The 27,688-nt window shown below is 45.7% G+C and overlaps 1 protein-coding gene across 1 annotated transcript in view; it reads left to right on the top strand.

Moving 5' to 3' along the window:
- Positions 1-27,688, top strand: part of LOC141084985 (C5a anaphylatoxin chemotactic receptor 1-like) — a 72,269-nt gene that overhangs the window by 7,904 nt on the left and 36,677 nt on the right. The window contains exons 2-5 of the mRNA XM_073569913.1: positions 18,027-18,054; positions 18,554-18,761; positions 18,857-18,961; positions 19,078-19,351. Coding sequence (XP_073426014.1) covers positions 18,027-18,054; positions 18,554-18,761; positions 18,857-18,961; positions 19,078-19,351 — 615 coding nt within the window. The remainder of the gene's footprint in view (positions 1-18,026; positions 18,055-18,553; positions 18,762-18,856; positions 18,962-19,077; positions 19,352-27,688) is intronic.

Here is a 27,688-nt window from a genome sequence, read left to right as displayed (position 1 = left end):
TGGTCTCCGGTCATTCCATGTTTGTGTTTCTTCTCATGCTGAGTTGTTGGCAGTGGTGGGAGATTCTCAGCCATCATCCACTATAGAGATGATAATGAGCCTGGACCAGCAAGTAATGGGATTACAAGGCTCCGGACTGGTGAGACCTCTGCAGTCTATTGTGTCTCATGGACAATTCTATAACATTAAGAACATAATAATGGAGGGAACTGCAGCACAATCCAATGCACCAATACCTGAGTGGTTTCTGGAGAAAACAAATAGGAAAGGTGATATTTATTTTAAGTCTTGAAATTAGAAGAATTAACATCACAGCCAAGTCATCAGTTTTCTTTACAACATGACGAAGAGTCCACAGGAGCAAAATGGACACAATTCTGTCTATTCAGTGAGTTTTATCTGTTATAAAACTGTATAATTTACACATAGATAAGAGCTGAACAAGTAGTGACCTTCTGATATTCCACAGACAGATATAAAACAGATACTTCCACTTATAACCTATTGGGTTCAAAGAGAGACAATGGGATCCAGGTTTACACAACTGATATCAAAATGTATTTCCAAGTAATCCTCCATACAGGGGTGTACCGGAGTGTGACCACATGAATCGTCCACAGATAATAATGGACCAGAAACAGAAGCCACAAATACTATATGCCCCTCTATTACATATGTGTATATTTACTTATTATAAAGACAGTCACAACATATCTCAGGCTATCACACCCTGCATGGTGAAAACAGACAAATATCTCTATATTAACCATTGTGTGTATTGTATCAAGAATCCCTTCATACAGGACCCATCATATATATTAATAGTAAGATATGTGAGTGTAGAGGTAAAGGATAATGGGACTATAAGGCTATGTGCACGCGTTCAGATTTTTTGCGTTATTATCCGCTGCAATTCCGCAGCTCCCTGCCATGGGAAATCCGCGGGAAATCTGCAAAAAATCCGCATGCTGATTGACTGGTTGGTCACACTCATCAAACATAGTGTTTGACAAGTGTGACCAACTTTTTTACTATTGAGGCCACCTATGCAGCATCAGTAGTAAAAGAACGTTAAAAATAATAAAAAAAATAAAAAATTGGGATATTCTCACCTTGCGGTGTCCGCTGCAGCCATCCCGGTCCTCGCGATACTCCCGGCAGCTCCCTGTCCCAGCAATGCCTTGTGGCAATGACCTGTGATGACGTAGCGGTCTCGTGATACCGCTATGTCATCACAGGTCATTGTTGTGCAAGACATCGCTGGGATCGGGAGCTGCTGGGAGCATCGCTGAGGCCTGGGGACTCCAGAAGGTGAGAATATCAACAATTTTTTATTTTAATTCTTTTTTTACCAGTGATATGGTACCCAGGGTCTGGAGGAGAGTCTCCTCTCCTCCAGACCATGGGTATCATCCGCACATTTTCCGCAAAAAGAATGTGCCTGCTGCATATTATTCCACGATATGATTTAGCCGCGGAAAAATATGCAGCATTAGCACAGCATGTGTGGAATGCCATTGAATTCAATGGCTTGCTTATGTTATGCATTTTCGCAACGTTTATACCGCGTTTTCGCTGTGAAAAAACGCGGCAAAACGCATAAAATACGCGGGAATTCCGGACGTGTGCACACAGCCTAATAGTCTCTACAGCCGCTGCAAACAAATGATCCAACCTTTTACAGAAATACAGGAAACATATATGATATATCAATGTCTCATGGCAATAAACTAGAAAGTATTTCAGTTTTTTATATTACCTGATAATCAACAGATAGATGAGTAATAGGTAGGTAGATAATAGATAGATATATAGATAACACTGGTCAACAGCATTTTTGGTGCCAAAGATATTTCATCGAATTTAGGGTATTTTTGGGGTGCTGATTCTGAATATGTCATCAGTTTTGCCAGATTGGCTCAAGTTTTTGAGATTTTTGGTATCTTATTTATAGCACTTGTTGGTAAATGCGACGCATCATCTCATTAATTTCTTTGGATTAGTACTTGAACTGAGCAGTTCTCAATATAGTTTTGTGTTAATTAGTGTTCTAAAAGTTTGTTCATAGCTTGATTTTTGCACTAACTTTATGTTGTTGTCTGTTTTCCAGTGAAAAGCATGAACTCATCATGAAGAAGTTGTCTTAACGATCCAGACTCATTCTGTTACATTTGTGGTGAATACACACTGCCAAAACATAGAAGAAACATAACAGACTTCGTAAAAAAAGTGTATTTTGCCTATTTTGGGGTTATGCTTGGGGACCAAGACAAGTTTTGGGCACCACACATAGTGTGCAAAGCATGTATCGAATTATTACGAAAATGGAGCAAAGGACAAAGAAAAAGCTTCAAATTTGGTGTTCCAATGGTGTGGAGAGAGCCAAAAAATCATCATGATGACTGTTATTTATGGTAAACACAGGTACAGGCACATCTTCACAATGAGGGACAGGCCTTCTTGCAGATTCCATGTTACTCCCATTTTCGTTTCTTATGCTTATTGAATCCTTGCACTTGCACTGCACAGAAATAACAGTCATCATGATGATTTTTTGGCTCTCTCCACACCATTGGAACACCAAATTTGAAGCTTTTTCTTTGTCCTTTGCTCCATTTTCGTAATAATTCGATACATGCTTTGCACACTATGTGTGGTGCCCAAAACTTGTCTTGGTCCCCAAGCATAACCCCAAAATAGGCAAAATACACTTTTTTTACGAAGTCTGTTATGTTTCTTCTATGTTTTGGCAGTGTATATTCACCACAAATGTAACAGAATGAGTCTGGATCGTTAAGACAACTTCTTCATGATGAGTTCATGCTTTTCACTGGAAAACAGACAACAACATAAAGTTAGTGCAAAAATCAAGCTATGAACAAACTTTTAGAACACTAATTAACACAAAACTATATTGAGAACTGCTCAGTTCAAGTACTAATCCAAAGAAATTAATGAGATGATGCGTCGCATTTACCAACAAGTGCTATAAATAAGATACCAAAAATCTCAAAAACTTGAGCCAATCTGGCAAAACTGATGACATATTCAGAATCAGCACCCCAAAAATACCCCAAATTCATTAAAATATTTTGGACACCAGAAAAAAAAATTTTTTTCGTTGACCTGTGTAATAGATGAGAGATAGATAGATAGATAGATAGATAGATAGATAGATAGATAGATAGAAAGAAAATACTGTAGATAGATAGTAGATAGCTAAATGGAAAGATACAGTTGTGGCCAAAAGTATTGACACCCCTGCAATTCTGTCAGATAATACTCAGTTTCTTCCTGAAAATGATTGCAAACACAAATTCTTTGGTATTATTATCTTCATTTAATTTGTCTTAAATGAAAAAACACAAAAGAGAATGAAGCAAAAAGCAAAACATTGATCATTTCACACAAAACTCCAAAAATGGGCCAGACAAAAGTATTGGCACCCTCAGCCTAATACTTGGTTGCACAACCTTTAGCCAAAATAACTGCGACCAACCACTTCCAGTAACCATCAATGAGTTTCTTACAATGCTCTGCTGGAATTTTAGACCATTCATCTTTGGCAAACTGCTCCAGGCCCCTGATATTTGAAGGGTGCCTTCTCCAAACTGCCATTTTTTAGATCTCTCCACAGGTGTTCTATGGGATTCAGGTCTGGACTCATTGCTGGCCACCTTAGAAGTCTCCAGTGTTTTCTCTCAAACCATTTTCTAGTGCTTTTTGAAGTGTGTTTTGGGTCCTGCTGGAAGACCCATGACCTCTGAGGGAGACCCAGCTTTCTCACACTGGGACCTACATTATGCTGCAAAATTTGTTGGTAGTCTTCAGACTTCATAATGCCATGCACACAGTCAAGCAGTCCAGTGCCAGAGGCAGCAAAGCAACCCCAAAACATCAGGGAACCTCCGCCATGTTTGACTGTAGGGACCGTGTTCTTTTCTTTGAATGCCTCTTTTTTTCTCCTGTAAACTCTATGTTGATGCCTTTGCCCAAAAAGCTCTACTTTTGTCTCATCTGACCAGAGAATATTCTTCCAAAACATTTTAGGCTTTTTCAGGTAAGTTTTGGCAAACTCCAGCCTGGCTTTTTTATGTCTCGGGGTAAGAAGTGGGGTCTTCCTGGGTCTCCTACCATACAGTCCTTTTTCATTCAGACGCCGACAGATAGTATGGGTTGACACTGTTGTACCCTCGGACTGCAGGGCAGCTTGAACTTGTTTGGATGTTAGTCGAGGTTCTTTATTCAACATCCGCACAATCTTGCGTTGAAATCTCTTGTCAATTTTTCTTTTCCGTCCTCATCTAGGGAGGTTAGCTACAGTGCCATGGGCTTTAAACTTCTTGAGATTGCTCATGCTTCCTCACAATTTGGTTTCTCAAGTCCTCGGACAGTTCTTTGGTCTTCTTTCTTTTCTCCATGCTCAATGTGGTACACACAAGGACACAGGACAGAGGTTGAGTCAACTTTAATCCATGTCTACTGGCTGCAAGTGTGATTTAGTTATTGCCAACACCTGTTAGGTGCCACAGGTAAGTTACAGGTGCTGTTAATTACACAAATTAGAGAAGCATCACATGATTTTTCGAACAGTGCCAATACTTTTGTCCACCCTCTTTTTTATGTTTGGTGTGGAATTATATCCAATTTGGCTTTAGGACAATTCTTTTTGTGTTTTTTCATTTAAGACAAATTAAATGAAGATAATAATACCAAAGAATTTGTGTTTGCAATCATTCTCAGGAAGAAACTGAGTATTATCTGACAGAATTGCAGGGGTGTCAATACTTTTGGCCACAACTGTAGATAATAGATAAATAGAAAGATAATAGATAAAAAGATAGATAAATAGATAATAGATAGATAAAAGTCAGATAGATAGATAAATAGATAACAGATTGCTAGAAAGATAAAATATAGATAGATAAATAAAATATAGATAATATAAAGATAGATGACTAATAGATAGATAATAGATAGATAAATAGATAATAGGTAGATAAACAGATAATAGATCAACAGATAAACTTTGGATAGATGGATAATAGATAGATAAAAGATAGAAAGATATATAATAGATAGATGATAGATAAAATATAGATAATAGATACATAGATGATAGATAGTATATTAATAGATAACACAGGTCAACGAAAAAAAATTTTTTTTCTGGTGTCCAAAATATTTTAATGAATTTGGGGTATTTTTGGGGTGCTGATTCTGAATATGTCATCAGTTTTGCCAGATTGGCTCAAGTTTTTGAGATTTTTGGTATCTTATTTATAGCACTTGTTGGTAAATGCGACGCATCATCTCATTAATTTCTTTGGATTAGTACTTGAACTGAGCAGTTCTCAATATAGTTTTGTGTTAATTAGTGTTCTCAAAGTTTGTTCATAGCTTGATTTTTGCACTAACTTTATGTTGTTGTCTGTTTTCCAGTGAAAAGCATGAACTCATCATGAAGAAGTTGTCTTAACGATCCAGACTCATTCTGTTACATTTGTGGTGAATATACACTGCCAAAACATAGAAGAAACATAACACACTTCGTAAAAAAAGTGTATTTTGCCTATTTTGGGGTTATGCTTGGGGACCAAGACAAGTTTTGGGCACCACACATAGTGTGCAAAGCATGTATCGAATTATTACGAAAATGGAGCAAAGGACAAAGAAAAAGCTTCAAATTTGGTGTTCCAATGGTGTGGAGAGAGCCAAAAAATCATCATGATGACTGTTATTTCTGTGCAGTGCAAGTGCAAGGATTCAATAAGCATAAGAAACGAAAATGGGAGTAACATGGAATCTGCAAGAAGGCCTGTCCCTCATTGTGAAGATGTGCCTGTACCTGTGTTTACCATAAATAACAGTCATCATGATGATTTTTTGGCTCTCTCCACACCATTGGAACACCAAATTTGAAGCTTTTTCTTTGTCCTTTGCTCCATTTTCGTAATAATTCGATACATGCTTTGCACACTATGTGTGGTGCCCAAAACTTGTCTTGGTCCCCAAGCATAACCCCAAAATAGGCAAAATACACTTTTTTTACGAAGTCTGTTATGTTTCTTCTATGTTTTGGCAGTGTGTATTCACCACAAATGTAACAGAATGAGTCTGGATCGTTAAGACAACTTCTTCTTGATGAGTTCATGCTTTTCACTGGAAAACAGACAACAACATAAAGTTAGTGCAAAAATCAAGCTATGAACAAACTTTTAGAACACTAATTAACACAAAACTATATTGAGAACTGCTCAGTTCAAGTACTAATCCAAAGAAATTAATGAGATGATGCGTCGCATTTACCAACAAGTGCTATAAATAAGATACCAAAAATCTCAAAAACTTGAGCCAATCTGGCAAAACTGATGACATATTCAGAATCAGCACCCCAAAAATACCCTAAATTCGATGAAATATCTTTGGCACCAAAAATGCTGTTGACCAGTGTAATAGATAAATACATGATGGATATTAATGTTTGCAAAATGATGAAGATCAATGATATATTTAAATATAGTAACATATAGATAAGCTGTCATATTAAAAAATATAGAAAATTCATATGAAGATTCACAGAATGATAAATATGTGAGATATATTACAGGCAGTTACAAAGCCAAATAGAAATATCAAAAAATATTGAAATATAAATTAAATAATAGAGATTAAGTAAAGAGGTAGATATATATACTGTATATATATATATATATATATATATATATATACAGTATATATATATCTACCTCTTTACTTAATCTCTATTATATATAATATATATAAACATTTTGGGAGGAGGGAAGTGATTGTGTTATTACAAGTGTTGAGCATTCCGATACCGCAAGTATCGGGTATCGGACGATATTAGCGGTATCGGAATTCCGATACTGACTTCCGATACTTTTGTCATATCGGATACCGGAATCGAAAGTTCCCATCATGCTATGAGCCTGCTTGCTTTGATTAAGCCAATGGGAATCCTCCGAAGTGTGGGCACATCCTGTTAGGCATGTAGGCATGTTAGCTATTGGCATGGCTGTGATTGGCTGCCGAAATGATGTCATGATGCACTATAAAAGCCACCGCAGCCGCCATTTCTGGTTCACTCTGCTGTGAATTCAGTTAGGGACAGGCTGCTGTAGAAGACTGTGAGGGACAGTTAGAAATAGCGATTCCACCAAACATCTAGTGCTTTACCCAGGCTACATAAACCACCACTGTAGCCTTCTTTGCCCTAGCAGCAGTGTTCACAGCTGTCTGCAAGGGCTGTGTGAGTGCAGCTCACGCTGTGGAGTGGGTTCTGCAGCCACGTCAGGTTGTAGGCTGCCCAGCGTGCCTCACTGCTGCCTCATACATCTTTTAATTTTTGAGCTGCATTTTTTACATAATTTCAATCTAGTGTGCTTCCATCCGTATCCATATACGTTGGTTGCAAACACTAGTAGTAGACAGCGGAGCCTTTCTGCAGCCTTTCAGTGCTAGTGTCCCCTTTGCTGCACTGTTCACGGCTGTCTGAGAGGTCTCTGACTGTGTGTGAGTGCAGCTCACGCTGAGTAGTGTGTCCTGCAGCTACGTCTGGTTGTAGGACGCTCAGCGTGCGTCAGTGCCTCACACATATTTTTATTTGAGTGCAGCTCATTTTTTCTTCTATTAGTGTGCATCCATCCGTCTCCATCTATGGTGGTTGCAAACACTATATAGGAGTACACAGCGGAGCCTTTCTGCAGCCTGTCAGTGCCAGTGCCCACTTAGCTGCACTGTTCACGGCTGTCTGAGAGGTCTCTGACTGTGTGTGAGTGCAGCTCACGCTGAGTAGAGTGTCCTGCAGCTACGTCTGGTTGTAGGACGCTCAACGTGCGTCACTGCCTCACACATATTTATCTTTGAGTGCAGCTCATTTTTTCTTCTCCTATTAGTGTGCATCCATCCGTATCCATCAACATTGGTTGGTTGCAAACACTATATAGGAGTAGATAGAGGAGCCTTTTTTTCTGGCTTGTGCCCTGCCAGCGCAGCCAGATTAGTATTACCCAATTTTTTTGGAGCCTCATCTTTTGCATTGTAGGTTACCTGCCTGCATTGTAATAGCTCCAAAAAGTTGGTGATGCTATCAGTTTCAATTCTTTGTTCACACACTTTGAGTTTGTTTCCAACACAGAAACCACAAAAAAAGTTCACCAAACACTACATTTGGAACTTGTGTAGGCCACATCAGCTCCTATTAAAGTGTAGTCCACACACACACACTTCATAAAATTAGTGTTTCTTGTACCTGTAACCAGCTGTTCAGGAATAAGCACACTAAGGCCCCCCTTTGTACTTTTCTGCCTATCTTAAGCAGTCTGGCAAGATGAAGAAGGCAGGGAGTAAGGCGCATGGGCGTGGGCGTGGACGTGGAGTTTCAGCAGGGAGAGGACGTGGGGATTCTGCAGGGAGAGGACGTGGGGATTCTGCAGGTAGAGGACGTGGGGATTCTGGGCCTGCTGCGGGCACCAGTGGATCAGCATCCCCCAGTTTTAGCAGGCAACAGTCCTTTATGTGCAGCTTTGTAGGACCTCAACGTACCCCACTGCTGCGGGAGGAACAAATTGAAGCCGTTGTCGGATGGATGGCAGCTAACGCATCAACTTCAATTACTTCCACAGCCTCTCAGGACCAGAGCACCGAAGAGCAACCATCTGTCTCTTCACCACCTGCCAAAGTGCCCAGGCAGTCAGAGAGACATGGACAGGAGCCATCACAGTCTCTACTTCTGTTCTCGGAATCTGTTGGCTTGGAAAGAGGGGGCCAGCCAAGCAGCATTCCTGAATGTGAAGAAGAGGGAGTATGCAGTGATGCGCAACTTCTTTGTCCCTCTGAATCTGAAGAGGCGAGTGGGCCAGTGCCTATGGTCAGCACACCTCAGTATGCATCAGATGATGACGAGACTCAGTTGCCACTTTCTGGTGCGTACGGTGCTGGCGAGACAACCCCGGAGAAGCAGCTGTTTGAAGAGGGGAGGGAAGATGATGAGGTCCTTGACCCATCATGGCGTGAGGAACAGGAAGGTGGTGGGAGCAGCTCGGAGGAAGAGATTCCCCTACCGGCCAAAACAGGAGGCAGAGGGAGGGGGAAGACTTGTTTGCCTGTACCCTCCACTTCGGCACCCGTTAGGAGCATTCCTCATTCCAAAGGCAAAACGGGCGCTCCCAAGACTTGCAGTGCGTGGTCCTTTTTTGACACAGTTGCAGATGACATTTGCTTTGTCAAATGCAAGCTGTGTCATCAGAAAGTCAAAAGAGGGAGAAATGTCAGCAACCTCAATACCACAAATATGTGGAAACATGTGCGCACCAAGCACAAGTTGGAGTTGCAGAGACACCCTGAAGACGTAGGCCAACGTACAGCACCACCTACCACCTCTTCAGTTCGTGTTGGGGCCTCTTCCTCCAGCTCACACACTGCTGGTTCGGCTTCCTCACAGGATCGCCAAGGAAGAACCTCTGCCACTGTTGTCCGGAGACCCTGTCAGATTCCACCCATAGCAGCACGTTCCCATCCATCACAGCCATCGGTAGCACAGGCATGGGATAAAAGGCGCCCTTACTCGGCAAACCATCCCCGAGCACAGTCTCTGAATGCTGGCATTGCCAAACTTCTGGCAGTTGAAATGCTGTCATTCAGGCTGGTGGACACTGACACCTTCCGGGACTTAATGGCATTGGCAGTCCCCCAATACAACGTGCCCAGCCGCTTTTATTTCAGCAGGCGAGCCGTCCCTGCCCTGCAGAAACATGTTGAGGGCAAAATAAAACATGCGCTACTAAACGCCGATAGTAGCAAGGTCCACCTGACCACCGATGCGTGGACCAGTAACCATGGACAGGGACGATACCTTTCCCTCACTGCCCACTGGGTCAATGTTGTGGAGCCGGGTACAGATCTGGAGAGTGGCGCTGTACGTGTTCTTCCAACGCCACGGATTGCAGGACTCCAGTCTGTACACATAGACTCCTCCTCCTACTCAAGTTCCTCAGAAACAGCAGAGCAGGAGCCTGTTAAGACCGATATGAGCACAGCCGTGGCCAAACGTCAACAGGCTGTACTCAAATTAATTTCTTTGGGGAATCGAAGCCACACAGCGCAGGAGCTCTGGAATGCTATCAAGCAGGAGAGCGATGTGTGGTTTGGGTCAGCGAATCTCCAGCCGGGCTTGATAGTGTGTGACAATGGCCGAAATCTGGTGGCAGCTCTTGGCCTAGGCAACCTCACACACATCCCATGTCTGGCACATGTGCTTAACTTGGTCGTGCAGAGCTGTCTGAGGGACTATCCGGATCTTGATGCACTGTTGCACAAGGTCCGCATAGAGTGCGCTCACTTGCGGCATTCCAGCACGGCAAGATCGCGCCTCGCTGCTCTGCAGCGACGATTTGGCCTTCCAGAACATCGCATCATATGTGACCTACCCACCCGGTGGAATTCAACGTTACATATGTTGGAGCGGTTGTGTGAGCAGCAGGCAGCAGTCATGGAGTACCAGCTGCATCAGGCGCAAACAAGTCGCACTGTGCGCCGTTCACACTTCAGCACCATTGAGTGGGCCTCTATGAAGGACATCTGCCTCGTTTTGCGTGCCTTCGATGAATCCACGTGGATGGCGAGTGCAGATGATGCACTAGTCAGCATGACTGTCCCCCTTATCTGCCTGCTTCAACAAACACTGCAAGCACTAAGGGATGAGGTTTCGGAAGAGGTGGAGGATGAGGAGTCCCAAATGACATCTGCTTCTGGACAGTCTGCGCTACGTGTTTCCTCACAAATGCCTAGGCAGGGGACACTTTGTGAGGAGGATGAGGAGGAGTCGATGGAGGAGGAAGACATCTCTCCAGAGGAGGGAGGTACACAAACCTCTACTCAGTATGTACAGCAAGGGTGGGGTGATGCAGAGCAGGCCGAGGTCACGCCTCAAACAGGGGACAGCGGTTCTTTGGCAGTTGGGAGTCTGCAGCACATGGTTGATTTCATGCTGCAGTGCCTGAGAAACGACCGCCGCATCGCCCACATTCTCGTCTCGGCTGATTATTGGGTGTACACCCTCCTAGATCCTCGCTACCGGGACAGCGTACAAAGGCTCATACCAACGTTGAACCAGGAGCGTAAACTGCGGGAGTACGAAGAGTCACTGGTGCAGTCCATAATGTTTTCCATTCCACCCGACAGCATTGTTACTAGTGCTTTACAAAGCAGCTCTGTGCGTCGAGGCAGTGGAGGAAACCCTACACAAAGAGGGAGCAGAGGCAGCGCCGCAGCACAAGGCAAGACCACTATGGCCCAAATGTGGCAAAGTTTTGTGTGTCCACCACAATTGTCTACCCCATCAGCGACGCCTCGAGTCAGCAGGAGGCAACGCTTCCGTCAGATGGTGTCAGACTACACGTCTTGCCCTGTCACTGTACTCCCAGATGGCTCTTCCCCCTTCAAGTTTTGGGTCTCTAAGCTGGATACATGACCAGAGCTTAGCCAGTATGTATTGGAGGTGCTGGTTTGCCCTGCTGCCAGTGTATTATCGGAACGCGTCTTTAGTGCCGCAGGTGGTGTACTAACAGACCGTCGCACGCGACTATCTTCCGATAATGTTGACCGGCTGACTTTTCTGAAAATGAACAAGGCCTGGATCTCCAAAGACTTTGCCATTCCTCTTACAGACTAAATTAGTGGTTGGCAACTGTATCCAGGTCTGCTGGTGTGTTCATTTTTCTACCACCTGAACTATAATCCCTGTGCTTCAACACAGCCAGTTGTCGCTCAGATGTGTCGTCTGCACAGAGAAACACACTAGCTCCTGTGTTAGTGGGGTTCAGTAACGCCAGCTGATCCCCTGCTGTGTGGACGGCAAAGTCACCAGCTCCATCAACATTCAAACCACTACTGATTTTTAACCGTGCCCAACTTAGGTCTCTGGCTCCACTGTCTCTACTATTTACCCTGGCCTCCAACCCCGCCATCTACATCTCTGAAGTGGCGTCAGCACAATCTACACTTGTTCCTGTGTTCCTGTGGCTCAGTCCCATCAGTTTATCCCCTGATGTGTGTCCGGCAAGGTCTCCTGCTCTGTCCACATTCCCATAACCAGTAGTGGGAATGAGGACAGAGCTGGCGAACTTGCCGGACAAACATCAGGGGATCAACTGACGGGACTGAGCACCAGTAACACAGGAACAAGTGTAGATTGTGCTGACGCCACTTCAGAGATGTAGCTGGCGGGGTTGGAGGCCAGGGTAAATAGTAGAGACAGTGGAGCCAGAGGCCTAAGTGGAGCATGGTTAGAATCAGTAGTAGTCAACAACCTCCATAAAAACCGCTGCCCATTGGCCTCTGCATGCGGCATGCGTAATCCTGGGCTCCAACAGCGTCAGTTGGTGTTCAGAAGTGTCGTCTCCACAGAGCCAAACACATTCGTTCAAGTGTTAGTGGGGTTCAGCACTGCCAGCTGTTCCCCTGCTGTGGAGATGGGAAGTCTCCTGCTGCCTACACCTGCCAAAATCCAGTAGGCCCCAGCCTGCTCCACGCCTGATCCTGGGCTCCAACAGCGTCAGTTGGTGTTCAGAAGTGTCGTCTCCACAGAGCCAAACACATTCGTTCAAGTGTTAGTGGGGTTCAGCACTGCCAGCTGTTCCCCTGCTGTGGAGATGGCAAGTCTCCTGCTGCCTACACCTGCCAAAATCCAGTAGGCCCCAGCCTGCTCCACGCCTGATCCTGGGCTCCAACAGTGTCAGTTGGTGTTCAGAAGTGTCGTCTCCACAGAGCCAAACACATTCGTTCAAGTGTTAGTGGGGTTCAGCACTGCCAGCTGTTCCCCTGCTGTGGAGATGGCAAGTCTCCTGCTGCCTACACCTGCCAAAATCCAGTAGGCCCCAGCCTGCTCCACGCCTGATCCTGGGCTCCAACAGCGTCAGTTGGTGTTCAGAAGTGTCGTCTCCACAGAGCCAAACACATTCGTTCAAGTGTTAGTGGGGTTCAGCACTGCCAGCTGTTCCCCTGCTGTGGAGATGGCAAGTCTCCTGCTGCCTTCACCTGCCAAAAGCAACAGGCCCCAGCCTGCTCCTCGCCTAATCCTGGGCTCCAACAGTGTCAGTTGGTGTTCAGAAGTGTCGTCTCCACAGAGCCAAACACATTCGTTCAAGTGTTAGTGGGGTTCAGCACTGCCAGCTGTTCCCCTGCTGTGGAGATGGCAGTCTCTCCTGCTGTCTCCGCATTCCAAAGACAGTAGGCCTCTGCCTACACCCTCCTATTTCCTGGGCTTCAACACAGCCAGTTGTAGCTCGGAAGTGCCATCCACACGGAAAGAGACACTTGCTGCCGTGTCTCAGTGGGGTTCAGTAACGCCAGCTGTTCCCCTGCTGTGTGGATGGCATTCTCTCCTGCTGTCTCCGCATTCCAAAGACAGTAGGCCTCTGCCTACACCCTCCTATTTCCTGGGCTTCAACACAGCCAGTTGTAGCTCGGAAGTGCCATCCACACGGAAAGAGACACTTGCTGCCGTGTCTCAGTGGGGTTCAGTAACGCCAGCTGTTCCCCTGCTGTGTGGATGGCAGTCTCTCCTGCTGTCTCCGCATTCCAAAGACAGTAGGCCTCTGCCTACACCCTCCTATTTCCTGGGCTTCAACACAGCCAGTTGTAGCTTGGAAGTGCCATCCACACGGAAAGAGACACTTGCTGCCGTGTCTCAGTGGGGTTCAGTAACGTCAGCTGTTCCCCTGCTGTGTGAATGGCAGTCTCTCCTGCTGTCTCCGCATTCCAAAGACAGTAGGCCTCTGCCTACACCCTCCTATTTCCTGGGCTTCAACACAGCCAGTTGTAGCTCGGAAGTGCCGTCCACACGGAAAGAGACACTTGCTCCCGTGTTTCAGTGGGGTTCAGTAACGTCAGCTGATCCCCTGCTGTGTGGATGGCAAAGTCTCCTGCTGCCTACACAGTCCTACTACTACTGATTTTTAACCGTGCTTCAATTAGGCCTGTGGCTCCACTGTCTCTCGTATTTGCCCTGTCCTCCAACCCTGCCAGTTACAGCTCCGAAGTGGCGTCTGCACAATCCACACTTGTTCCTGTGTTACAGGTGTTCAGTCCGGTCAGTTAACTAGTTATGGGAATGTGGACAGAGCAGGCGACATTGCCGGACACACCTCAGGGGATTAACTGACCGGACTGAACACCTGTAACACAGGAACAAGTGTGGATTGTGCAGACGCCACTTCGGAGCTGTAACTGGCGGGGTTGGAGGACTGGGGAAATACGAAAATCAGTGAAGCCACAGGCCTAAGTGGAGCTTGGTTAAAATTAGTAGAAGTCTACAACCGATCTTAAAATTTCTTCAATGCAGCCTCAGCCTGCTCCGTGCTTGTCCCTGGGCTTCAACACAGCCAGTTGTTGCTCGGAAGTGCCGTCTTCACAGAGTAAAACACTAGCTCCTGTGTTTGTGGGGTTCAGTAACGTCAGCTGTTCCCCTGCTGTTTTGATTGCAATCTGTCCCGCTGCCTCCCAATTGACAGCACATCAGGCCTCAGCCTGCTAAGTGCTTGTCCCTGGGCTCCAACATCGCCAGTTGCTGCTCATAACTGACTTTGGCACGGGTACTCCCTCCTGCCCAGCTTGGTTCCAGCCCTGCCTGCTGTTTCCGGGAAGTGTCAATGTCCGTTTGCTACCCCAAGTTGCCATGTCGTGTTGCGGTTGGGTTAGCCGAGGCTAGGGTGCCAGCAGTTTAGGTGCTTCCTATGTGGACTGCGGGTTCTGGTAAGAAAGGCTTGTTCCGTAGTGCCAGTAGGACAAGCACCCCCTGTAGGACTGTGTGATTCGGTAACTGCGGCCAGCTTGCGGCATGCCAACTTTGCTTTTCAGGGGTAACTTCAGCTGCCCCTCCGGGTTCCAGCACCGTCAGCTGGTTCTCGGCAGAGCCTTTGGCCTAGGTGCCTCCATCTCGGTATCCGAGTTCGGGCAACGTCTGCTGGTCCTTGGTAGTGCTTTGTAGCACAGGTACCTCCTGCTTAGTAACCGGGTTCCAGCACCGTCAGCTGGTCCTCGGTTGTGCCATTGGCTCTTATTCCTTCTGCTGCCCCTCCGGGTGCCAGCACTGTCAGCTGGTCCTCGCTATTTCCATTTGCTCTTGCAGCTTATGCTACCCCTCCGGGTTCCAGCACTGTCAGCTGGTTCTCGGCAGAGCCTTTGGCCTAGGTGCCTCCATCTCGGTATCCGAGTTCTGGCAACGTCTGCTGGTCCTTGGTAGTGCTTTGTAGCACAGGTACCTCCTGCTTAGTAACCGGGTTCCAGCACCATCAGCTGGTCCTCGGTTGTGCCATTGGCTCTTATTCCTTCTGCTGCCCCTCCGGGTGCCAGCACTGTCAGCTGGTCCTCGCTATTTCCATTTGCTCTTGCAGCTTATGCTACCCATCCAGGTTCCAGCACCGTCAGCTGGTTCTCGGCAGAGCCTTTGGCCTAGGTGCCTCCATCTCGGTATCCGAGTTCCGGCAACGTCTGCTGGTCCTTGGTAGTGCTTTGTAGCACAGGTACCTCCTGCTTAGTAACCGTGTTCCAGCACCGTCAGCTGGTCCTCGGTTGTGCCATTGGCTCTTATTCCTTCTGCTGCCCCTCCGGGTGCCAGCACTGTCAGCTGGTCCTCGCTATTTCCGTTTGCTCTTGCAGCTTATGCTACCCATCCGGGTTCCAGCACCGTCAGCTGGGTCTCGGCAAAGCCTTTGGCCTATGTGCCTCCATCTCGGTATCCGAGTTCCGGCAACGTCTGCTGGTCCTTGGTAGTGCTTTGTAGCACAGGTACCTCCTGCTTAGTAACCGGGTTCCAGCACCGTCAGCTGGTCCTCGGTAGTGCCATTGGCTCTTGTTCCTTCTGCTGCCCCTCCGGGTGCCAGTACTGTCAGCTGGTTCAAGAGGACAAAGAACAGGAAGACAACCACCAAGATGCAGAACAACAAGAGAGAGAAGACAAAGAAGCATAAAAAAACAAAGCAGAAGAACATTAAGCATAAGACTAATACTCTGAGCAAATGATATTATCTTATTTATAAGCAGAAGAAGACTAAGCAGTGTATGGGGGTGAGTCCGTTCCTCCTCGTGGTGCCCCTGGAAAAGGCCTGCTGCTGCAGGCCAAACTGAACGCGGACAAATCCTGTTGTAAATCTTTTGTGACAGGCAGAACGGAAGGTGTAAACTTCTAACTTTTCTAGATAACAACTACAGGAATGCCTGACACAAATAAGAATATGATGAAGAAGAATAGGAAGAAGATGAAGAAGTTGAATATGTAGAATAATAATTGTTGAATAAGAAGAATATGAAGAATGTAAGAAAAGGAAGAAGAAGAAGAATGTAAAAAAAGGAAGTAGAAGAATGTAAAAAAAGGAAGAAGAAGAAGAATGTAAAAAAAGGAATAAGAAGAAGAAGAAGAAGGTAAAAAAAGGAAGAAGAATAAGAAAGAAGAAGAAAGAAGAAAGAAGAAGAAGACATACATGTCTGGCAAAATATAAATGAGGCTAACATAGTCAATATCTTTGTAACTCCTAACGTCTTTAAAAAAAAAAGTTTAATTCCTGCTATTCCATTTGATTGGGCTAAACCTCTATGGCTTTAATGTCTCCTCCACCTCCCACAATACATTCTACATTATTCTTAGTTGTTTTTCTTCATGTAGAATTAACCTACAAGAAAAGAAAGGGTTTTTTTTAATTCCGATATTTTGGCCCCATTGACTTGCATTGGTTCCCGGTATCGGAATCGGCGATACCGATACTTTTTTTTAAGATCGGCCGATCCATTCCGATCCGATATTTTCAAGTATCGGCTGGTATCGCTCAACTCTAGTTATTACTTTTCTTTTATGGTGTTAAATTAACTAATTCCTTGGCTTGTGCTCTGTAATCAGATTTACACCCACTGATACCTGTAATGCTGGAGACAATGGCAGGAACCAGGTGACCGCTCCCCAGTCTACACTGATATAAAGCAGGCTCTCCTCTCTGACCTCACACACTCTCCTGGTGAAGACCCTTCTGGACTCTTCTGCTCCACATCCTGCACCGCAGAGACTTTCCCTCCGCTCCTCTCCTCCATCACCTGTAAGGTAAGTGCACAGTGACCATATGGGCAATAGTTCTGTAAATCCTATAGATACAGAAATGTCCCATGGACTGACGGCCCTGATAACTGATCTAAGGGCCCCGTCAGACATAGCGACTCACCAGTGATCCCGACAATGAAATCACCTTGTCAGGATCACTGGTGAGTCGCTATGTGATTGCTGGTGAGCTGTCAAATAGGCAGCTTCACCAGCGATCAGGACCAGCGACATGCGGGTAACAAGCGATGCAAGTCACTTAGTTACCCACAGTGCATCTTATCTACCAGCGCGCTGATGCAGGGAGCTGGTAACCAAGGTACACATCGGGTTTCTAAGGGGCGCGCAGCACTTAGAAACCCGATGTGTACCTTGGTTACCAGCTCCCTGCATCAGCGCGCTGGTAACTAAGGTACAACATCGGGTTTCTAGACACAGCGTTCCCCCTTAGCAACCCGATGTGTACCTTAGTTACCAGCTCCTGCTCGCTGGTCTCCCGCCTGTCACACGCAGCAATGCATGCTGACCAGCGAGAGACCAGCGACCCCAAAAATGTCCAGCCATTTCAACAGCGATCAGCGATACCCGGCAGGGGGGCCGGTTGCTGATAGCTGTCACACACAGCGATCTCGCTGGTGAGATCGCTGTTGCGTCACAAAACTTGTGACTCAGCAGCGATCTCGCTAGCGAGATCGCTGTGTGTGACGGGGGCTTTGCTGGTATATTGTGTTACAGGAGTATATCGATTGCTGTGGGCATCATTGTCTTTTTTTCCTTTTGAGACCATTTTTTATATGAGGCTCATAGATTCCAGATGCCAATCTATTTCTTACAAACTCTCTTCTTCCCATCAGATTCTTCCTTCACGCTTAATTTTTGCACTTTTTTAACAACTTTTTGTCTTTTCCAATCATATTAGAATAAAGAAGTTGAAGACTTTGATACAAGTACAGGGTCAGCCTCCTATTATTTTTAAACACCTTGTAGTCTTTTGCCTTCTTTTTTACATTTTTATTATAACCTTTCCTGTTAAGGTCAATTTTCAGTTTTGCCCTAACAATTTTTGAAAGTGCAGTAAGACATATTGTTTTTTATGTGTGCTGAAGTATTTTATTTTAGAGCACCATTCACCAAACAATATATAGAAAAATTGGAAAAAATTCCAGTTGTGGTAACATGGTGATGTAAAAATGCAATTTTACAGTTTTTTTATTTTTTAGATATTTTTTTCTTACAAGTTGTGTTTATGTTATGTTTTAACTTTTCTTACTTGCTTTTTTTTTTACAGAAATTAAATATGTGATTGTCTGATTTCTTATTTAATATGTTGAAAAACAGATGCATTCCAGTTCTATGTCTGACATCTCCACCTTAGAGGAATATGAAAAAAATAAGCATATTTTATAAAAATCTGTACAAGTAAATTTTCTCTTTTTTTCTTCTCAGATAAAATGGCTGCAAAGAATTTTATTCCAGTATCTATGAGGCAGGGACTGATGGCCGGAGTGGACTATGTAAAAACTGTGGGCAACAGATTCCAAATATTGGATTCCACCACAATTACCATATTTGGAGAAAATTTGGCAGCAATTCTGTGTAAAAGATTCACTGGAGACTGGCATCCAGAGAACCCAATCAAAGGACAAGCATATAGGTAAATTTCTAGATAATCTCCATATTGGTCTTGCAGATGCTCGTGAAATTTCCTATCTTGTACTAATGGCATCTCATCTCATTTTTGTCTTTTAGGTGTATCAGAATCAACAGTCAAAGCAGAGATGAGAGCATATTAGAGGCTTGTGCTCTTACTCGTATAGGATTTCAAGATCTTGCTCTGCCCAAGGAATTCACTTTGTGGATTGATCCGTTTCTTGCCGGTGAGTAGTCACTTTGCATATAATATTCAGTATATATGGTTCCAAAAATTCCCATGACTGATAATCATTTCTTATTGATTTATCTTTCGACAGATTGGGGGAAGAAAATTTCACCTTCACTGTGGCGAGCTTCGATCCAAGATCCCCTCGAGGTGAAGATGTGTCTATAACACCAGAAGAAGATGAACAAGAACCTTCATCTCCATGTACGGTTGACTGCGCCATACAGGTCACTGAGGATATCGGAGAAACATGGAGCTTATCACCATCATCATCTCCAACAATTAGTGAAGATGGTGATAGTGGAATCGATGAAGCTCCCAATCCTCCGGTGGAGCAAATACAGGGGAACCCAAGACCAGATGAAGTCAGAAATCCTTAGCATTCACTGATACTTGGGTTATAGGAAAATAGCACACTAAAGACCCCGTTACACACTGCGATATCGCTAGCAATATCGCTGCAAAGTCACCGATTTTGTGACGTTGCAGCGATATTGCTAGCGATATCGCTATGTGTGATACTTACCTCCGACCGGCTCCCCCGCTGGTTATCGCTGATCACTCGAGAAGCTCCTGGACCATTCCTCGTCGGTCACTTCCTGCGGCGCTTCCTGTGGCGCCGACGAGCGACGCGTGGAGCCAGGCGGGAGGATGCCAGGATCGCCGCGTCTGACAGGTAAGTAGCGATCCCCATCCCCAGCGATGTCGCTGGTGAGATCTGCCTGTGTGGCAGCTCACTAGCGACCACCTAGCGATGCACCAGCGATCCTGACAGCGTCATATCGCTGGTCGGGATCGCTGGTGCATCGCTAGGTGTAACGGTACCCTAAGGGTACATGATATTAAGACATGGAGTTTGGGATAATTACGTTGACACTTAGGCGCAGGATAATTACATTTTCTTGAATTAACTCTCCGTATTCTTCCATTTTCAGGCCTCTCCTCTTTTTAGAACTTGGGCTCCACTCTGGTTCCCACCATGGAGGGTTCGTCTTTTTAATGACCCCAATTCACAACATCGGCCCTGGTTTTAGATACTGACAGTTTCTGGTGGCTTCAAAATACAGGATCTGCAAATTGTAATTAAAAATATCATTGCACTTTTTATAATTATTTCTTTGTAAAAATGTGAATATTATTCTTGCAATAAAGGTCTAATGAGATGACTCTGCAACTCTGTGATTATTATAATATTTATAAGTTATCGACCTGGGAACATCTCAAACTACAAGATTCCCACATGGATTATATGTAAGAGGTGGGAGGAGGGCATGTAAACCAAATGTCACTGTGTCCCCTGAAGTGTATACTGAGCATGCACGAGCTCCCGACAAAAAATTGTGTCGTCATGTACAGCCGTCCAATATGGAGGCACTTTTACTTTAAATGTTGCACAACAGAAAAACTTTTCAACAACTGTGCACCTTTTCTGGTTTCTTCAGGTGTCTGTGCTTCTATATGCAGGGTCCTCAAACCCACATTTAAATGACTTGTTAATCATTCCTTGTGTAGGATCCTGACTCTAGAGGCCACTTCCCTGGTTTCTCTGTGATGATCATTCTCACATTATTGTTTTACAGCAACATTTCATCTCAAGATCCTCACTCCACCCATGTTCTTCAGGCCATTATTAGAACAGCCACAATATTTCAGAACTTCATAAAATCACAAAAATACATGAGCAACCATCTCTCACTCCATTGTCTGGTGCTCTTAGACCTGTAAACCCCAATCCTCTGCATTCAGGTCATATTTTTAGGAATTCCCTTAACCCAGCAAATTGGAACAATAAATGTTGCACAACAGAATGAGTTCTCCACCATTGTATATTGTCTCTGGCCTTAACTCTTTAGAATGAACTCAAGTCACTACTATATTTGTCCCTCAGACCCAGGTTGCATACATTGGAGTTGTCAATCACTCTCATTTTAAGGCCACAATCACACGATCCATATTTGATCTGTATTAACCATCAGTATTTCTAAGCCAAATACTATTATACTTTTCCTCTGATGCAGTTCTGGATTGGTCTATGAGCAAGGTCCTGTCTGACTGGACTTAAACGGAACATATGAAATGTTCCCAGAAGTGGGCTTTGGCGTGCTAAGATAATTTGAGTTTGAGGTGTTGGTGGATACGTTACCACCCTGTGTGCACATGTGCCACTACTAGCACTGCAAGTATGTGTTTAGGCAGACAGTGTAGGGTGAGAACTCCCGCTTGGCTTAGCATCTGAACCAGGCATCTTAAGTCGCATGTGCGGATCGCACACTGTATCAGAGCAAGCACTACTGTAACGGGGGCCCGGGTGCCAACTGTGACGAGGAGCTTTAACTCTTCAGCACCCGGACGCTCCACTACTACAATTTTAAAGTGTTCCTGTGTGTTGGGGCGGTATGTGTGCAATTCTTCATCCACCTGCGGGACCGGAGCCTGATCAGGATACAGGGTCCCACTGGGATGTGAACACACACAAATGTCCGCAGAATCCTTGCTCGTTTTCTGTAAGGCTTTAATTGAAACAAATTCTTTCATCACAGTCCATCTGTTCTCAATAAACATAAACATGACATCTGTACAGTTCCTGGTCTGGCCCTGCCGCTTAATGACCTGCACGTTCTCTGAACTCAAGTCCTGCAGAATCCTCCCATTAGCAGTCACTGGATGCTCCCCGTCTACGTTTCCCATTTTCAGCCAAAGTACCAGACTGCCGCTTGCAGTCTCAACTGGACCTTAGGTCCCTGACCATTCCAGAGGGTGTCCTACAGACTTTACCCGAGATCCTCTTCCTGGCCTCTCTCCAACAGTGCTCCGCAGAAGCCAAGCTTCAAACTCTCTTCATATCACTGTACCACGTCTTGCCTGTTCTTACACACCATTGCAACTGAACTACTCCTCCCACCAGTTTGACCTATCCTCTACACATTTAACTATTACTTATCTTATCACCATCTACATCTCTCTTAACTTTACAGTACCTCCTAGTGTCCTAACTACATATCTATGCTGTCCCTACATTGCTTTAGCATTACAATAACACCAATTATATATACAGTAATTAAAGCAGAACACAGATCACATATAGCACCCCCTTTACACTACCATCAGCTTAGACTTTTCTTAGGGGTAGCTACAGGGGCCCCAATTAGCGTCACTATCACTATATCCCTGTGATGCCTAACAGAGTATAGGCTTGAGTGCTCTCTTGTTGTACCGCTCTGTGGAGCAACCGAGCAGGTACTTTGCACTCTTTCCACATGGAGTGACATTTAACTCCGTTGTGTTTAATGTGCTTGCACACAGCATTGCTCCACCATTGGTTACTAGCTGCGGTTCCTTCATCACCGAACGGTGGACCCCGGGTTGCGATCACACATTTTCATAATTTATATTTGGTGCAATCCGCAAACCTTAACAGTATCTTAGCACTGGAGTCTGGCTGGCAATGATGGACGAGCAGCTCTTACAGCGATACATCCAGCAGCTGGAGGGCAGGTTGTTCGCTTTAGAGTGCACAACTTCAGCAGTGGATGTTACCACGGTAGCGGGTAGTACAGCCATGGAAGCTGTGTTTAGAGTTTCCACTGCTACCCCTGCTTCATGTCTCACACACTTCCCCCTACCTGATAAGCTGTCGAGTGACAGCAAAGTCTGTCGGGGATTTGTGAACCAGTGCGCTATTCATTTTGAGCTACTGGCGTCATGTTTCCCATCCAAGCGGGCCAATGTGGGATTTGTGGTCTCTAGAGTTGAGCGACTTTTGGTTTTTTAGGGTCGAGTTTCGTTTCATGAAACCCGACTTTTCCAAAAGGCGGGTCGAGCAAAATCGGCCGACTATAGGGAAAAGTCGGGGGTCCGACCGAAACACGAAACCCAATGTAAGTCAATGGGGAATTAAAGTCGGCAGTGAGAGGAGGACAGGAAACACACCTACAGTGCCCATTTGAATGCCAAAAGCATCAATTCTTATTACTTAAGCTTGTTAACCTTAATTTACTTCATAATACTAGCTACACACTAAAAAAAGGGGGTTATTTGGCTACAGTTGTGGGGGGTAGGGCTGGCTCCAGGTTTTCGTGGGCCCAGGGCCAAAGAGCGCCCCTTTAACACATACCACAACTCATGATGCTCCGATATGGCAGAGAAATAGCAGTATAGTACAATGAAAAATACTTCACTTCTTACATCTCATGACTGTTATCCATTTTAAATTCTCCAATACCTCCAAAAACGGACAGTATATAACTCCATACAGTATTATGGCCAGCGCTTAGTGCGCTATACAGAGTAATGAGGCCCATATATTTCTCCATATGGAATCATTGATCCCATATGATATTTCAAACCGCATATGATGAGCTCCACATAATGCTATAGTATATGTTGGTCCCAATGGATGAAGCTCCACTGTCTTATGGGCCCAAATAATGCTCCATATATAATGGGCCCCATTTCTACTGCTCTTGTGTATAATGGGCCCTGTAAATGCTGCTCCAGTGTCTGATGTCCACCTTTGGAATGCTCCAGTGTATGGTGGGCCCCATATATCATTCACCAGAGTATAGTGCTCCCCAAAAATTGCTGTCCCAACATTGAAAACAATTACATAAGTCTCCTTGCTAGGGAATCCCTGCACTACTCTGAACTCCTTGTCGTCCCATCTTCCATCTCACTGCACTTGGCTGTTTAGGCTCTCCCACCGGCAGAGACACTTTTGCGTACTATGCGGTGCCCTGTGCCAGTGCCATCGCCCATGAGTATGCCCCCCCCACCTGCTCAAGGAACCTGCACTTTCATCTGCACCTTCCTCTTTGTCACCATGTAAGGTGGTATAGTATGTGGGAAGGGGAACCTGAGTTTCCTCTGGGTCAGAGTCTGGCAGTGTAGAGTGCGAGGGGAATGTAGTGGTCTGGGTCAATGTACCAGCAGCATCATCCAGTGGCTGGGCCTCAGTGCACTTGTGGCGTCCCCAAGAGTACGGTCGCCACTGTGGCATTACCTTCCTCCTAGGGAGTGTGCTGTCAAGCTTGGGAGCAACGAAGGATCTCTCTAGCAGTGAAACCAACACACAACACATTTCCCACTCCAGACTAGCAGGGAGACCTCTGAACCTGACTGCTGAGGAGCTGCTCTCTGTGGTCGGGAGGAGGTAAGTTAGGGCACTCTGTGCAGGGAAGGGGAAGTGTGTGGACGTGAGAAGGGGAGCTGGAGGATGAGCAGAGTTAAGGCTCACTCCTAGCTGGAGCGCATGGTCCCAATTCTGGTCTCCGAGTTTGCAGGGACACTGACGTTCCTGCAGCAGAAACCGGGGGAAGTAGCAGCTATAAATGCTCTGTACCCTACTAAGGCTCGGAGGCCCCAGCATCGACGTGTGGGAGCCAGAAGGAAAAGGCTACAGCTGTCTGCCATACAAGTAAAGCCTGAGGAACATCTGTTAGACTGGAGGCGCTTCAGTGAACCACGGTCCTGTGAGTGCTTCCCCCACAAGCGCTAGAAAGGAGACGTTCAGGAAGGTACATGTTGGCGGAGTGTTGGAAGGGAGCTTTCCATTTTGGTCCTGGAGGTTGGCTGAGGTTCTGACCCAGAGGACACAGCGCGGAGGCAGGCATCTGTGTAACCTGCAGACTGTGAGTAAAGCTTTGGAACTGCGCGCTCTGGTGTCCTACAGTTATTTCAGCACCGCTACATCTGGGTATCAGCACCTACACCGCCTGTGCCTTTCCCCCATCACTACATCTACACTTCCCTGGGACTCCAGCTCCACCTGTGGGGAGCTTCACCATCTTTGCTGCACAACACCATCAGTCCCAGAGGATCTGCATGCAGCGTCGGCCTAACATCTATGTTGCCGAACACCACAGGTGGCGTCAAACTATCTATATAAACTCTTTACCATTATACCATGCCATTTACATGGACGCCCAGGGCCACCGTCCGGGTCACCGCTGCTGTGACACATCCCACTGACACCAGCCCAGTACCGAGTACCCCACAGCCCTGGGAGGGCGACCCATATGCCGACTGCTGATCGGGCGGCGTTATTCCCACGAACCTCCAAACAGCGTCCATGAAGGCAAAGTTTTTGGTTTCCGGGGGCAGTATGATTGCAAAGCTGAACCTTAAAGGAATGTCCAAAAGGGCACGACCAGGAGTGGAGCCCGTGGCTTAATTGGACTCCACCCGGGAAACCACAACCATGCCACCTAAAGAAAAGATGCACACTTTGAAAGCTTTGTCGATTCTGTGTGTGGTGTGGTATGTGTGTTTGTAGTTGTGCTAGCTATTTCTCAGCTTTATTCTGTTAACAACCGAGACTCCGGCATGCCCCAGCAGTACGCGTCAAGCTTACTAGAGGGATAAGCGAGGCTCTGGCACGTGAGATCGAGCAATAACAGGTCTAGCATTCCCGTACATGTCCAGGGCTGCATGCACGCTACACTGAAAGGACCAGCTTTTGTCGCTTACAGGTGCAGATAACCTGCTGAACTCCGTTAGTGATGGGGATCTGGGATTCAGATTATTCCCCGCGAACGATGATTTCCCAGTAAGTTCAGGTCAACCGCAATTCCGAAGTTAGGCCTAACCGTCATTCCTGAAAAAAAAACGTGTCCAAACCACAGGTGCTGTAGCTTGCTTAACAGCTCGGCAGCCGTTCTCTGGCCCAGTATGGATTCAACAACATTGTAGAAAGTTGATAAAGGGTACAGTTTCATCGGATAACACGTATATATGTAACCTAGTTTACACATTAAAAATATATGTCTATAGATCAGGAGGCAGACTCAGATGTTCTCAGGCCCAGTATGGATTTGACCAGATTGTACAAAGTTGAGAAAGGGTACTTTATCACTGGATAGCAGGTATATATAGCATAGTTTAAAGTCAATGCAAGAAAGCGGGCGGCACCGCTATTACCGTGCTGAGATCCGTGGCTGGCAGCAGGCGGAGAGCTCACATCCAGGATTCCCGGGTGCTTGACCTCATAGCAAAACGATAGTGGTATCCAAGAGAAAAAGATCGCACTCTGCGGGATAATGATGAATGTTTATTGACACTGAATTACATGTCATGTCGGGGATGTGAAGGAGAGTGTGTCAAATGGCTGACTACGGCCGTTTCACGCTACTCGAGAGCTTCCACGGGTCCTGACGTGACATGTAATTCAGTGTCAATAAACATTCATCATTATCCCGCAGAGTGCGATCTTTTTCTCTTGGATACCAATAGCATAGTTTAAACATGTAAAATCTCCGTGTTCTCAGTATGAATTACAAAGCAATCTAAAAAGTGGAAAAAAGGAAATGCATTTGAGGCATACACAACTATATACTTTTGGTGTTATTTTTAAATCTTCATATATATTTCTGTCTCAGTAATACATTCCAGCCTCTCCGCAATAGGAAATGAGATGCATACAATTACTGACATAAAGGCTAGTGATTGCAGAAATCTAGGAATTACTATTCACGGGAAAAATTTCCATCACAATTCTCATAGGCGATGCTGACCCTCAATTAATTTGTGTGTTGAGACAGTGAAAACATTTTTTTGTGAATAAAGTCTTGCTGTATCGCACTTCCGTTGATTCCATCACTGTTACTCATCTCAATCAAATTTTTATCACAGGGAGCGATGTAAACATGGTGCTCACTGGCAATCATGATCTGTCACGTAACTTTGGAGTGCAAAAGACAGAAGCCACAGGCCGTAGGCGATTCTATTTGATTGACATGAGAGGGCACATTTTAAAATGTGCGCCGGAATGTCACACGTTTGTTAGTAGGAAAACTGTGAAAGCTGATGATAAACCACCACTGCATGTCATTGTGAGTCGATGTCCATAAGAAATGGAAGCCATTGATCATCTGGAGATAGAGCCCGGCCAGCAGAACAGGGCATAGCTACATCTTAACCATCATTTTTCAGTTCAATCAATTTGTAGTGGCACTCCCAGTGAAGTATTTGACAGCCCAGACTACACAGCGGAGGAGCAGGGAGAGGTAAACATTGCAAATGCTGGGGCCCTGCCCAAGCAAGGGGGCACACTCGTGGGCGTCGGTACTGGCACTGGGCCCCTCATAGTACGGCGGTGTGTCTGACGGCGGGTGTGCACCACCACCGTCAGAGACACTTGATTGCACTATGAGGGACCCTGTGCCAGTGCCCACGCCCAAGAGTCGGCCTACCCACCTGTCCAGGGCAACGGCACTCGCACGGTTTCGTGCGCTAGGTGGTGACCCCGGCCATGGGGGGGCAGCCCAGTTAGGGCGGTTTACAAAGTGGCATTTGTTGATGTGGGACATTCAGCTGCTGCAAAAGGCAAAATAGGTCAAGTTCGCGGAATAGGAGGAGGACCAAAGCAAGCCATTTTTCTGGCAACCTATGTGTCATCAAGGGAAGGTGGGACAAAATCCTTGGAAGCCCATGCATGGTTCATTTTAATGAAGGTTAGATCATCGACATTTTGGGTTGACAGATGGGTCCTTTTTTCTGTCAGGATTGATCCAGCTGCACTGAAGACTCTTTCCGATAGCACACTTGCAGCTGGGCAAGCGAGCTCCTGTAAGGCATATTGTGCCAATTCAGGCCAGGTGTCCAGTTTAGCGGCCCAATAGTCAAAGGGGAATGACCTGTGCGGGAGTACATCGATATGGGAGGAAAAGTAGTTTGTAACCATAGTTGACAAGTGCTGTCTCCTGTCA

Source organism: Dendrobates tinctorius, unplaced genomic scaffold, assembly GCF_039654945.1.
Source record: "Dendrobates tinctorius isolate UK_male_01 unplaced genomic scaffold, ASM3965494v1 ptg000028l, whole genome shotgun sequence".
Lineage (NCBI taxonomy): Eukaryota > Metazoa > Chordata > Amphibia > Anura > Dendrobatidae > Dendrobates > Dendrobates tinctorius.
This window is presented reverse-complemented; position numbering and strand designations above follow the sequence as displayed.